Source organism: Octopus sinensis, linkage group LG28, assembly GCF_006345805.1.
Source record: "Octopus sinensis linkage group LG28, ASM634580v1, whole genome shotgun sequence".
Classification (NCBI taxonomy): Eukaryota; Metazoa; Mollusca; class Cephalopoda; order Octopoda; family Octopodidae; genus Octopus; species Octopus sinensis.
In genome coordinates, this window is record NC_043024.1 from 11,186,624 (window position 1) to 11,202,926 (window position 16,303).

A 16,303-nucleotide genomic window follows, 5' to 3' on the forward strand; every position below is an offset into this window, starting at 1 on the left:
GGTGCCATGCAGTATAGAAATGAACCTGAAACCATGTGGTTGGAAAGCAAACTTATTACCACACAGCCACACCTGTGCCTAAAATACACACACACACATGCATGAAAAGCTCTCTCCAAGTGCATATTAAGAAATTGGGTGCTTTACACCATCTAAACAGCATTGATAATAAAATATGGGCACAATTTCAGAAACCAGTTGCTGTCATGTCCTCTAATGACACTTAACTTTCAATAACCCAATCCACTTAACTGTAAATATGCACTACGGAGTTGAATAGTTAACTACCTGCTTTAAGCAGTGTTAGAACTGTAAAAGTGATATATCTGTAGTTTATAGAACTGAATTCAACGTCTCCCAAGGGTTTTATCTTGAAGAGAAGTATAGGCTTAGATAACTGCATAGAACAGTGATGCCTCTTATACGTTTGTGAAGTGAAATGACAGCAGAGGCAATCTAGTTAGCAGCTAGATATAAACTATGGAATATATATATATATATATACGTGTCGGATGAAGCGTGGAAAACCTTCAACAAATTTGTCTTACCGGTTGATATGTTGGATATGTTGGAGCCATATAGACTGGAGGTGGTGGCTGTGATACCATCACGGCAGCTGCTGAATAGGCTGGCTACAGACAGAAAGGAGTTACAACAAATTACAGAGAAGAACTCAATACATGGCTTACAACTTTTTTTTTTATATATCATCTACTACGGAAGAGAGAGAGAGAGAGAGAGAGAGCACAGTACAGTTAAATAAATACAAACTGGGAAAGCAACAAATACAATTGTGTGTGTGGGTGTGAGAGAGAGAGAGAGATGGGGAGGAGGAGAGAGACAGACAGACAGACAGAGTCAGAGACATGCACATGTACACATGTTCAAAATTAAGATAAAAAAACGATGCAACAACACAAAAAAGACTGACATAGTCCCCAAATCCTGGACATCCTTCACGCTAGTATGGTCAAAGCCTCCTCTTTACCCCAGACTGTTGCCAACGAATGGACATCAGTTCATTCAACTACATCAGCTTTCAATCTTTATTTCTTCATAAACTGCAACTTACCTCCTTAGGTCCACTCATAGGCACCATTAGTTTAAAAACAGTAATTGGCCATTATAAGCCATTACAAGATATTCCCTATATCGTATTCTTTCTAATTTTGGCCCAAGGCCAGCTATTTTGAGAAGAGGAAAGCCAATTGCATTGACTGCTGTGTTGAACTGGGACTTATTTTATTGATCTAGAAAGATAACGAGGAAAGTTGACCACGGGAGCATTTGATCTCTGAAGGTAAAATGTCAGAAGAAAACGCCACGGATGACTCTACAAGCTCACTATATCATATAAGTTCTAGATTCTAGATCCAATGTAAGTCTTCTCTACAACAGTTGTTCATTCATTGTTTTGAATAATGATGATGATGATGATCATCATCATCATCATCATTTAATGTCCATTGTCTATACTGGCATGGGTTGGACAGTTTGACCAGGGGTGGTTAGCTGAGGGGCTGCACCAGACTCCAGGCGGATTTGGCATGGTTTCTATGGTTGGATGCTCTTCCTAATGCCAACCACTCTGAGTATAATGGGTGCTTTTATGTGCCAGTTACATCGGCATCAGCCACATTGCCTCTGTGAGGCCCAACACTCAAATGGTGCTTTTTACATATTAAAATCAAGCCTGAAAGAAAGACAAAAAAAAATGCACTAGGAAGAAGAAGAGGGATTAACTTTACAACATCCTAGTGTTGCATCCTGCTGTCTTCAGGGTTTGCCAAGTAACTTCATAAAAATTATTAAAATATTATCATCTCAAGAGGTTAAAATAGTGAAATATTGTAATGTTGAAAGTAGTACGAAGAATGAAACATGAGGATTATGACAAAGTGAAATATTTTCTGACTATTAAATGTGTATCACTTCATCTGGTTGAAATTAAGAATTAAACCTGTCAATGTTTTGTTGGAAGAAGTTTAGTTGTCAGCAAATGTTCTAAAGATCAGAACTGCTTAGCTTCATCTTCTCTCACTGCATCACATGATGCATTGCTTAGCAATGGCCTCATGGCATAAAATCTCCATATGGAAAGGATGCTAGTCTACCTCTGCTATCAACTCCAGATGATCCTCAACACAACTGAGTAAACTAAAACATAGAATTAAGCACATTTCCCAAAACGGAAATTATAATCTTGCTGTACTTTGGTGGGGTCATTGGGCCAACAACAAACACACATGCTGGCTATAATTAAGCTTCTTTAATTATTGGTAATAGTAGTCAATTCATTAACCAATAAGATGGTTGGAGAATATCATCTCAGTTGATCAAGCCAGAAATTGTAATGAGAGTTACTTCTGACAGGGCTCTTTGGAGAAGGGGATTGAGGACTCTACCCCTCAACAATCCTCTCAGGAATAGTGGGCAGAGAAGATGGATGGATTGTTTGTCAAAGTCCGTTTGTCACCATTCATGACCTCATCAATGACATACCCTCTCTAATTGGGGTCTGCTCAGGTCGGCATCTCCCAAGTCCAAACAAAATCTGTTTCAGCACAAGTTCACATCAAGAACCTTGCACACCAAATGCAAAAATTAAAGACAATAGAATACCAGTTAGGCTTTAACATTGTGGACTGCTGAGCACATGATCAGAAGTTTCAAAGCTTGCTAGCACACATCAGCCTGCAGCCTCCCACCTCATAGCTATCCGTTTCTTTATTACCCACAAGGGGCTAAACATAGAGGGGACAAACAAGGATAGACAAACGGATTAAGTCGATTACATCGACCCCAGTGCGTAACTGGTACTTAATTTATTGACCCAAAAGGATGAAAGGCAAAGTCGACCTCGGCGGAATTTGAACTCAGAACATAAAGACGAACGAAATACGGCTACGCACTTTGCCCGGCGTGCTAACGTTTCTGCCAGCTCACAACCTCATAGCTATCCATCACATGTACGGTAACGGACTTGTCCTCTGTCTCCTGGTAGATCATCCTGCCATGGTTTTCTCTCATTCTATGCAGAAGCTGTAGGTTGGAAGAGGCCTTGTGGCAGGCCCTGTACCGGATGGCTGGATGCGATTAAGGGAGATCTCCAGAGGCTCGACGTCACCTTGGAGGATGCAAGAGGGGCTGGCACAAGACCGCCAGCAATGGAGAGCACTGGTGGATCTGGGACCACTAACCTGGGATGACCCCCAGCCCCATCAAGGAAGAGCATGAAGCAGCAGCATGGTTTTATAACAGAGTTATTAGTGGTATGTCAAACTACAAAACAAACTGCTCAAAAGTTTCACACCTGTCTCAATCCCACCTGTAGTAGCAGAGACAAATATTCAACACATAGTAAAATAAAACAAAAAAACATTTCAATTAAAATTTGTTTCTTTAGAAATAGAAAAAAAACATTTTATGAATATGTTTTTAATAAATCTTTTAAGCGATCAATAACAAAAACACAAAAAAAAGTATATTCTCACCTGGGGCTGAGCAATTGGATAGCCACTTTCTGAAGCATGAAATATAGCCATTCCATTCTGGTAGGTGTAAGGAACTCCATTAGTTGATAATAGTACTGTCCCCGGATGCAAGTTAGGATCTGGAAATATATTTAATATGAAAGAGAAAAAAAGAATGTCAAATCATTATAATATATATATACATTAAAAGTTGTATTTCATCATTAAATAGCAGAGATGCCAACCTATACATACATATATACACACACACACATATGTATGTATATATATATATGTGTGTGTGTATCTGTGCATGTATATATTATATATGTACACACAAATACATAATATACACATATGCATATATATATACACACATTGTATACGTATGTGTGTGTGTGTATATATATATATATATATATATATATATATATATACATGCCTATACATATAGACACATACATCCATATACAAATAAATCAATATATACATACACATATATATGCACACATATATATATATGCATATATATATACATACATACATACATATATATATTATTTATATATATACATATTAGATATACATACATATAAGAGGTAGAATAAATAGTGTGAAAGTGAGTCTGCCCTATATCCCATCTTTCTGTAGCATACTAAACATCAAGGGACAAATCAGTCAGGCTAAAACCATCCTTATACCTATAATATACACCCATACTAGGACAATTACATTAATGAAACTACACAATGCTCCTTCTACTTCCAGTAGGGAACTGTATCTCTCCAAGTAGGGGACTACATTATTTAAGGGTTCGATGTTTCTGGTCACTAACACAGTGTAAGTGCTGATGATGATGGTATACAAACCATGGATCAACGGATCAACACACCTCATGAACTTAGCTGGTTGCAGCTTTTACAATGAATATATACATGACCCTAAATAACCTCATAATGGCAACCTACTAGAAGAATTAGCTTAATTTTACAAGAGTTCCTCATTTTTAGAGATGATACGGTGTTAGACAGAAATACAAATGACTCAGTCAGAAACAAAATAATATCAACATCCATCACAAAATATCTTCCACTAAGCCTCTATAATTCAAGGTAAACATAAATGATCACTGCAAAATTGCAATGCTATTTCATCTATAACTAAGACAAAAAGAGGTACATACACAGACATATATATACACAGAGAAAGTGTTGGGTAATGCAAAGAACCTTGTAAAACTAGGACAAGTTAACCAGTATCAAAACTCTCAAAGACAAATCAAAACTTTCATTCAAACTTCAGTTAAAATAACGAGGATGGCCATTCTTTTCATTAAATCCTTGCTGTTGAGATTATCTACGCCCCATAATGGAAAATGTGCCATTTTTTATGATTAGGATTTATACTGTACTATTAAAAAACAGTTTCTTATCTGTGTGTTATCCCTAAATGCAATGAAATATCAAACTAATGAGGGAAGCCTCTTAAAAGTTGCACGAGTTGCTCATAGTAACAGCCAAATCTCTCTTAACATCTTTATAAATTAGACACAGTGTAGTCCTAGATATACAAAACTGTGAAGGTCATTGTTAGAATGTCTTTTGAACATAGACCTACAAGATTTTGTAGAAGTGAACTGAAGTGATTCAACAACAACAGTTAAATATCAAGGCGCTCTCAACCATAATATAAAATCTATTAGCAATATTCCTTTTTTTTTTCTAAATCAAATCAGTTGAATATCTTGTTAGAAATACCTCTAAATGGATATTCACATACTCAATGGCATTGGAAAAGTATACATGGAGGCATGATGAGATGCTTAATATTCTCTGTTGTGCTGCCAAGAAGCAGACAGAAGCAATCAATGGTGACAAGATACTGCAGAAGGACAGCAGAAAACATTTTGTCATGCTTGGTGGCTACCCAAAAACAGAAGAAAACTGAATGCCAAGAACTGAGATGGAGTATGGGAGGTAGCAGTAGATCCTGTAGGGTATGAATGCTAACTTCCAATACCAACAAATAAGGAACTGTATATGGCAATATGGTGCGAGGAACACTAGATAGTGCATCTTGTTCCAACAAAGACAATTTAGATGCAGCCTGGGTCAGGAAAGATGAGCATTATGAGATGCTAATGGAAGGCTGTCTAGATGCTGGTTGGAGTGCAGAACACTTTCCTGCAGAGGTTGGATGTAGGGGTTTCATTGGGACCAGACCAAGACAGTGGCTGCTATCATCTTGAAGGAGATGCAGGTGACAATTGAGAGGGCCAGCTATTGGATATTGAAAGGGAATGACAAAACCTGACTGGAGAGGTGATGATCCCGAATTGGACTTGACGGATACTAGTCAGTCAAAACATTTAAGTGGAGTGGGGCGCACTGCAAAGCCATCAAGAGGAGGCCCTGAAACAATGTGCATTCTCCCTCAATGACCCCAAAACTTTCTGGCATCTGGAATGCATAGTTTTCACCTGTCTGCTCCTGCGCTGGAAAGCTGTTTCCAAGTCTCTTATAGTAATATTAAGTCAATAAAACCCTCTTTTCTTAAGAGTTCCCAAGTCTGACTAAATATATGAATTTGACTTAAGAAAGTAGTAAAGAGGCAGAAAAACATTAAATGTCAGATTAATTTTAATTTCTTGATATTCAAAGTTAACTTTTTGACACTGCCATATAGCTCCCACTATAGTCAATCCACTCTATGCCTTTTCTTATAATAATATAGCTCAACAACTTGGACAGAACTTAGCAACAGAAAAATACTGAATAGCTAAGAAACACTGTGGGAGGAGTAAAATTTAATGAAATACTACATGCAAGACAATGGAAATGTGATGTTGCAACATTCATGCTTTTCTCCAAAGGAAATATATGGCCATCCACTTATATAATCTGTTGGACACTTGAAAACCTAACTGGCAAAGGTTTATTGCAATTACATTGCAATCCAAATTGAAGGATATAAAGACACTTTTTTTTTTCCAACTATATTTCACTAACTAATAATGCTTCTAAATATTGATATCAGACCCTGCTATACAAAAACTGAATTGCTAATTAAACATACTCATCTAACCCCGTGTCCCTTAAAATCAGGGCTAAGAAATAGCAAGTGAATTCTATTTTAGTTATGAAATCAGATTTTAAAGATACGTTTCTCAAAAAACATTCTATGCTAGAACTTGCTTAACCGATACAACAGGTGTATAGAATAACTCACTCTAACAATAACAATTATTACCTGTAATTATGAAACAAATTTCTATCAAATTTAGCCAGAAGCTCACTTGTCATTGTCACAGATGATCATGCAATCTAGGCATCTTTCACCTTCTATTCATACCTCCTCCTACCTGTCAGACAGTTCACACACATTCTCTTCTGCCACAATTCCCAACTGAGACAGAAAGTAGGATTCAAAACAGCAAATTCTCTAATCCTTCACAAGTCAGCCAACTCCCAGTCTTCTAGAGAGAAAAAAATCTAATCTAATTTTATATTAGAAAATCATATAAAGGAAACTATATATATATACATACATATATATATATATATATATATATATATATATATATATATATATATATATATATATATATATATATATATATATATATATGTGTGTGTATGTATGTATTATGTAAATTTTTAAAAGAAGCATAAGAGTAATTCTTGCAATTTTGACACCAAACAAATGTAAGCTATCTGTCTGAATGGTTGAGAAATATATTCTTCAGAACAAAATTAACCACAACAGAAACATTCTTCCCTTATCTGAAACCTTGCCCTCTGAACCCAGTAACTCGTTCTCTCGCTCATTCATACATGCTACACACACAACTTTCTAAACTGTGAACCAACAACGAAGCCTCTACATGATCACTTAACCTGCTAGAAATAGCTACTAAATTATATCCCTCAAATCATAACCCTTTACGTTAAAAGAAAGAAACACATCCTCCAATATCTAAATAAGCTAGAAGGTGAATGATCAGAAGTCTGCTGAATCAAGGCTGTCTTGGAGCTAAACAACAGTACTTTCTAAACTGCTAAATAAAATATTGCTGAAAATTCCATTTTCATCATCATCGTCATCAAGTGGAGATTAGGGAGTGGTTACCTGGTTTCCATGGCGTATACATGATCAAAATCACAACACTGTCCCTGAATGGAATGCCAGTTTGTCATAGGGTTACTCATTTACAGCCAAGTGGATTCGAGCAACAGGGTTTTGCTCAAGAACACAACACACAACCTGGTTCAGGGATCGAAACCATGATCTCACAATCAAAGGAGTGCAACCTCCTAACCACTAGGCCACATGCCTATTGTCATTAGCCATTACAGAAAAATATAATTTCTCGATCATTATACTTTCATTTAGGTATGATGTCAAAAACAGAAGAATTTCCCATAAAAAGTAGGTTTATTCATATATATATATATATCAAAGACAGTAAATAAATGAAGACTAGAAAATACATAAAGTTACTTTTTAAAGTATTTCATATTCAAACAGAAAGCTCTAGAAAATAAAGGTGCATTTGTTGTGTGACAAAGTACAGGTTGTCCTAAAGCTGACACACAGTAGGGTTTGTAAATTAGATTGTAATACATACAGCAAAGTATGGACACGCTCTGCTTCATCTAGAATCGGTCATTTCCTTTTACTCTGTACATATGCAAGGTCTATTTCCCAAGAGACGATTCTTGCAGGTTGATGTCTACTCGTAAAGCAAGTGTGTCCGTAAAGGATGCTCTAGACATGTTTAGGTGAAGCATTTCAAGAGTAGAGGAAAGGAGAGATAAATCGGTGGAGATGATGCAAAGAGGAAAAGGCAAATGTATTGTGTGGTATCGAACTTGCTTCATCAGGAACAGAAGTAGTTTTACTAGCAGTATAACCTTGATTTTACTAGTGTACATTCTAGTGACACTAATGGCGCAATGCCCAGTCAACACACTGTCTTTTAGGCTTCTTTTGCCTATTAAATATGGACAACTCGAATACATTAATATATATATTTTAACATGTAAGTTTTTCTACATTGAGGTCACAGCGATTTGAACATCCCAAAACAGGATTGCCAAACAGATTCTTCAAGCTGAACCGACTGGCAGGAGACTTGGGAGTAAACCACAAGTGATACGGTCGGATAGCATCCATAGTCTCAGTCAGTCATGCTTGGGAATAATGACGGTTACTTCTGATAGGATCCAATGAGGAAGTACTCAAGGACTCTACCCCGCCCCCTGGCCGTCCAAGGACCAGTGGGTAGCAAAAATTGATGGGTATCACCTTTGGTAAGCATCTTCTGCTATAGTTATGGATCTACCAAAGTCTTGTGAGTGTATTTGATAAATGAAGACTTAAAGAAGTCCATCATGTGTGTGTGCGTGTGTTAGATGCTTCTCCAAATATTTCAAGTTACGAATGGTGACATTGCTGTCTTTTCTGTTGTTAACCAGTCGTCCAGTGGCTTTGCCCCTTCAAAGACGTGAAATAAGAGATCTCAAGAAACGGGTGAGGGTTAGCAACAGGAAGAGTATCCAGCAACAGAAAGGGGATCCGGCAGTAAAACAATGCCTCGATATTACCTTCATCTAACCCATGTGAGAATGTGAAAATAAGTGTAAAAACAAAATGAACAAGCAAGCTAACAATAAATATATTTTGTGTGTCATTTAGAACAGCCTGTAGTTGTTTTAACAACAAACTATTGGATAAATTATGTCTATTGAAAAAAAAAAAGAAATTGAATAGTTCTAATGGATAATAGAAATAATGTAGAAGAAAAAAAAAGATATTAGAACAATATTGAGTAAATTTGTAAAGGATCAAATAACACACAAATGTGCAAAAAATGTCTGATGTAAGGTTGCTGTTGTTGTTGTTGTTGTATATTATAAGAAGAAAGCATACATCATCAACATCAAACATTACAAACATCAAATAAAAAACACAACTTCAAGAAAAAAATTAGTATACTCTTTTTCTAAATACCTATTTATAAAACATGCAGTGTCTTGCAGTATTTTCCCCTTCTTAAAACACATATCTTGCATTAATTAATTATAGGCGAATTAACGATATTACTAAATTCTGTATAAGCCACTAGAATACGAAAAAGAAAAAAACCCTTAAATTTTAGTTCCTAAGTTTTCTTTTCTTTTAACACTCAATAATATAAACCAACGTTTGTGCATTTTCACACTACAAAATAAAACAATATTTATAAAGGACTTTTTATAAACTTTCAGCAAATCAACCTTCAATTTAATTATCTATCCTTTTTCTTAGTTTGGAAGCTGAAAGTATTTTATTTTTTCCGAAATTAAGTAATCAGCCGAGCTTGAGTAAATGTGTTTGCACACGTGTATGGTGAAAGATTAGGAATTATAGTTTCTGGAAAATTTTAAGCAATAAAATTTTCTGTTTAAAATAAGCCCAAGAAATAAAATGAATCTAGACATAGTTGGAACAGCAACAGATTCAAGTGTACAAAGAAACATAATATCAGGTTGAGAGGCATTAATTGGATGTAGTAATTTAATTAAACTTAATATGTCGCCTTTTGGTTTAATTTGGCCTAATTTTTTAACATTTCCTTAAGCAACATAATTAATAAAAAAAGGGAAAGAGGGGCGAGAGCATATTGGTGCCCTGTTGACAGAAATCACTCAAGTTAGTCGAGCCTTAAGCAAGCTCTAGGCAGAGAGGCAAGCAAAGTTGTGTGCAAACTATAAACTGGAATTCAAAGCTTTAAAACAAAAGATTTAGATTTTTTTGCTCATCTTTAAAAATCTATTCACCATAAAATACTTTTTAAATTTAAAAAAAAAATGTTAGCATTTATAAAGAAATAATTCCATTGTTATTGGAGAAATTTTAGGATTCAATGGAAAATGAAATCTGAAATTAATTTCTATCATCTAATCTTAAAATATTCTTTTATGCTTAAACAAAATAAACAGACCCCTAATGTTTATGGAGTAAAATGATATCACAAGATATTTTTTTACCAATTAATTCACATTTATTTAATTAAAGGAAAAGGGTTTTCTTTTTCCTCCCATTTAATCCCTTTTAACAAGTTATACACTGCTAACAACCAACAACTCCCGTTCCTTCATATCTGCAGGATTTAAATAGTTCCAAAAGGAGAAATATGGTAACAATACACAGTAAAATCTTTACAATTGGGTGGCCATCCTAGAGCCAACTAATCTATTATTTGCCAGCTACATGTCATTCGTTTACCCAATACTTTTAGGAATTGCTACTGTTTTATTTGTAAGATTTATAGTTTCACAAGGTCATACACTCCACATAGTCACAACCAAAAGACACAATGCACACACCAAATGATTTTATTCAGACAAAACAAAAAAAAAACCGTAATAAATCAATACAGAAAAATTGCAACTGGCCCACACCCCTTTGATTGTCTTTTCGGCAGCCCCCAACCATACATTTTCACATGCTCTTATTACTTTATTACATGTACCTTTTTTACACCAAATGCAAGCTTAAATTAAATTGGTTATATAGTTTTATAAATCACTCCCTGTAAATATTGTATCAAACTAGTAACATGTCTTACACTTCAGTAAAAACTAACTGGACCTATTCAATAACAATAAACAACAAACATCTCTAACACTCATTTTCACCAACAACCTCTGACAACTCTATTTCTTAATTCTATCTCACTCAAACAGTTTATTACACCAGCCAAAAACTGTTTAAAAATATTAAACAAACTGTTTTTCAAGACATTTTACTCACTCTCCCCATTCTCCCTCCTATTTGTCCCACCTTTTTCTGGGGGTACACACAAGGAATAGCTGAAAAATATACTCTACATAATAGGGACAGACTTCAGTAACTTCTCAATTTAAAAGATTACAAAGATGAATAAAAACTAAATATTTGTTGCTGAAATACAAAGAGCTGTATATAGCTTAGTTAACAGATAACAGACAACAGGCTGAAGGATTAGAGGTTCATATCCTATCATCAGCACCTTACCATGTGTGTGACCATAACTAGACAGCAAAAGGACAAGATAATATCCAATCATCTGTGTACTGTGTGTGGCAAGGGCCAAAGGACAAACAATATTTCTCAATGATGCACTTATAAATGGTAACAAGAATAACAGTAACAAATGCCTCATTGAAACCATCATACTTTAACAGCCATTTTCACTTATCAAAGAGGTAAAATGATGGCCAGGGTCATCCTAATAGCATTACAGGCCACAGCTTACACACATCAGAATTGGATCCCTAGACTTACGAAGCCCTTGGACCCCATGCCTTAAGATAGCACTGACGATGGCAATTGCTTATTTTATACACTGGGAAACTTCTAAGGTAAAAAAGAAAATACTACAATATTTAGAAAAACTATAAGTTTAGTTGGATCAAATTATTTACAGAAAACACGCTTTAAAATTTTCTGATTGCCTTCTACTAAATGCTTTAAGTACAGAAAATAGAATTCTTTTTTTTTTTAATGGAAAGAAAAATAGGTATTCAGAAAAAAGGCATCAAACATTTTAAATGTAAAATTTGCATTAATATATAATCATCACATTAATGATAACAAAGAAGGTAACATTAAAGAATAAATAACAACTTCCAAGTGTCAAGTTGATATTTCTGCAGCCCTAATGGTCGGCATCTCTGGAACAGGCATGCAATATATAAATATATATATATGTGTGTGTATATGTATGTATATAAGTAAATGAATAAATTAATGTTGTAATAATAATAATAATAATAATAGTAATAATAATAATAATAATAATAATACAAAAACTGTATAGTCAAATAAAAAATTTGTCATTCATGAAACAAGAAATTCAACAAGCAGGAACCAACAACTGGGCTATGGTAACAGTTCTACAAAAGAAGAAAAAATAGAGCATGCAAAACAACTGGTAAAGGTCAGTGACTACATCAATACGATTTCGGAAATAAATAATTAAAAAAAAAAAACAACATTATAAATGAATAAATAAATAAATGCAAGCTAAATAGTCAACAGGTTGCTACCTGCAAAGATTGACTGCTGACAGATATTGTGCTTTGAACTCTTCAATCTGAAAAAAGGAATGGCGATTGCTGAACTATAAAGAGTGTTCGGATAACATTGTTACATTGTTGGTGGAGTTTGACTGGGTGGAGTCTTGGGGGAGGAGACAAAACTTTAGAAACAATTTTGGTCATTATCTGACTCATATATATATATAATCAAGAAATTCTAGCAATCTTAGTGGCGGTTACCAAAGATTTGATACTGTTATAGCTGGTTTATTGGTTCTCTTCACTATTTTATTATTTTTTTTTTTAAGTAATCCAAGTTACTAATTAATAATTAGAGTATATAATTAGAGCATTTTATGTAACTTTCATAGTTAATTGGGTGAAATTAGTTGCTGCTTCTCACTCATAACAATATTCTTCATGCTTTGACAAAAACAATTATTTTCAAGAAACACTTTTCTAGCATTTGAAAAATTAACAGTAATTTCATCAAGAATATGACAAATGAATTCTAAGACCCAGTCTTCACTGATACTACAGTATTAATAACTGTGTGTATGTACACACATATGCGCATACGCACATGCACGCACACACATACACACAGAGTTGTGCAACAAAGCACTACAATAAGTTCATTATTATCATTGGAACATGAGATCATGTTATTGATAAACACATTTTTTCCTATGCATACAGAATGCCTCAAATTTACAGGGTTGGAAAATAGACAGCCATGATATTTATGGTATTATGCTGTTCATGCTTTACTCAAGGACACTTGTGATGTTAGGGAAGCAAGTCTATGAAAGCAAGACAACTATTCTACCTGCTTCTAACTATATTGATGAACACCTACCTAAGTTTGCAGGCCCATCTTATTCTTAACTCTTAACACACGGCAAATTACAAGAGAATTGCCTCTTGTAAATTATCAGCAATATTGCTGAAAACTTGCTTCTTTACCACATGGGAAAATATGAACACAAAAAAGGATTTGGAGATTTGTGCCTTCAGAGAAGCATAAGTTATGTAAGTAAAGCCATTCTTAATTGAATATCGAAAACTAACCCAACATTTCTCTCTCATATTTCGTTACTTTTGATGTATAAAGATATCTGAATTGGCCTAAAAGCCCAACACATTACTGGTACATATTTTATCATCCCAACAGTAACAAAATGGTTAAATACGCTTTAGTAGGAAATGAACTCGGAATAGGGATAGAATTAAATACTACAGAAGGTGGACAATTCCATCCTGTCCAGATACTCTCTTAAAAATTTCCTAATTGCTTTCAGCAGTGGTCCACTTAGGTTATGTGGAGGACTTTATATATCTAAGAATCTTTATCAGCAAAGTCTATCAAGTAGAAGAGAACATCTTCCAAGTTAGGTTTAACAAAGCTCATGAGGTTAGGGATAGTCTCAGGACTGAGACTGGGTTCTATAACAATAATGTCTACTACATCTTAATGGCAACCTGGTACCAAAGGAATTCAGGCGACTCCTAAAGGCCTTGGACAGTGTCCAAGTCTCACCACCTTAGATTAGGACAGGAAGAACCAGAGACCTAAAGAGCTGAACCTTTATCCTTCTGAACAGATATTGGCAGCACCTGATGCCCTTGTCCAATAATTCCACAACAGCACCAACTCATCCAAGTCCTTTTAGTATCCAACCAACATCCCTACTCAGAAACTAGGGTGCTTCCTGTTACTTACATGATTTGGGAGCACCAGCTCAAGACTGCTAGGCCATACTGCTTGGATTTTCTGAGTAAGACCCTGCTTACCATGTTCTCTTCACTGAGAATCTAGCTGAGTTGACAACTCATGTTGGTCAATCGCATGCCACATGGTCACAGCAAATGACGAAGTATCTCACAGAGATGGGGGCTGACTGGGACTTTGCTCAACAAAGTCACCTGGGAGGACCTGGGAATAGACCAACAAATGGTGAATGCAGCAACACACTGCAATGGCGCATGTCCCCACACCTGACCTATGTTTTAATGTATGGCTTAGAATGTTGGTAAAAGGCGACATAACAAAGATCAATGCTATACACACAGAAGAAAACCTTCTGCATCTTCTGGCTGAACAAAAAGGCATGTAAATGAAGAACAGCACCAAAATATTGGTTGTAATAGAATGGTCTGGGAGATGAAAGAGAGATGGGTTACATACTCAAAGTGAAACAAGAAATGATACTAAAGGTTGCATTAAGATGAACACCTGGTGGACAACAGTTGAAAAATGGCTTAAAGGAATGGGTTTTACATAAGGCGAGCACAGAAACTTGGTAAGGGCACCATATTCTCTAGACCTCATTTTCTAATTGAAAAAAAGAAATAAGCAACAAAAACAAATGTGTATTCTCGTCATCCTTTCCTTATTCCTTAATTTCAAATTCAAGCTTCTAATCCCACTAAATATTGTGAAATGCTTATCTCCCTTGCATTAATTGTCCATTAGGGGGCACCACATGTTTAAATAAATATATTCAAAATAATCCAAGTCAAAGCAGTTTAACATTTTTATTCGTTTATTTTTGGAACATTTTTTTCAAACATATTTAATTTAATCTTCAAATTAAAAGCTTCTCTTTAAAAAAAGTAGGGATTTTACAAGATATTTTCTGAACATTTTTTAAAAATAACTTGTGTAGTGAATATCATTTTATTTTTCTTAAGTAATTATTATTATTATATTATTATTATTATTATTATTATTATTAGTTATTGTAAGGAGATAAAGAAATAGTAACATGAAGAACTAAATGCTTAGTATTTCAGTTCTGTCTCTATATTCTTGATGAGTTTAACTTCCAGGGACAATATACTTGTATTGTCCACTTCACACATGTCTCAAAATTGGACCAATGTAAATCATTAATATTGGCAGGTGCGTTAATTTCAGTTTGGTAATTTCATTAAAAAAATACACACACACACACACACATGCGCGCACACGCACACACACACACACACACACACACAACACACAATTTTCACAAGTTTCAGTCACTGAAATGTGACTGTTGGAGCACATTCTCTGGGGTTTAAGTGACCACAATACATACAATGCACCGTGTCCAACCCTCTAGCCATTCTGCAACTCACCCACCTGCACAAAACAAACAAAACACACACACACACACACACAATCATTTTTGCATCCATTTCCCCATGCTGGCATGGGCTACACAAAACATTCTTAGCACAGATTTCCCCCTGAAAGATGCTCTTCCCATCACCAACTTGGGTTTTTCCCTGTATTTTTGCATCCCACTGCTGTTCACCGTCTTCCCATGATGACACATTGTACTGACACTTACGCACACATGCTCTTCTTTGCTCTTTGCCACATCACTCATGGATGCCAACTCCAACTCAAGAGCACAGTATGTCTTTCAGTTTTTGCAGCCACGGCCTTAAACCAACCCCCAACCCATGTGCAGGGCATTTTTATGACACAACACTTATGTGGACAGCTGTTGGCTCACAATGAGCTCATCCGTCTTTTGGCAGGTCTCGTTTTTAGTCCAGAATGGCCACAACACCCTCCTCTCCTGACAAGCAAAGTGGGCGAACCAGTTTAGTTGCCAACCACCTGACCATGAAACAGGTAGGACTGGGTTTCCTGGTAACACTAGCAGGATTTTCCTGACCTGACCTCGGTGCACACATTCTCTCTCTCTCTCTCTCTCTTTGGCACACACACACACACACACACACACAAGGGCTTCCTTGTAGCTTCTGTCT

The 16,303-nt window shown here is 35.6% G+C and overlaps 1 protein-coding gene across 4 annotated transcripts in view; it reads right to left on the reverse strand.

The window, feature by feature from the left end:
* Nucleotides 1-16,303, reverse strand: part of LOC115225866 (deleted in azoospermia protein 3) — a 122,798-nt gene that overhangs the window by 12,726 nt on the left and 93,769 nt on the right. For all 4 annotated transcript variants that reach the window (XM_036514459.1, XM_036514458.1, XM_036514461.1 and 1 more), the window contains 2 exons: nt 3,495-3,613; nt 549-632 (listed from right to left, as the gene is read on the reverse strand). In XM_036514459.1, coding sequence (XP_036370352.1) covers nt 549-632; nt 3,495-3,613 — 203 coding nt within the window. The remainder of the gene's footprint in view (nt 1-548; nt 633-3,494; nt 3,614-16,303) is intronic.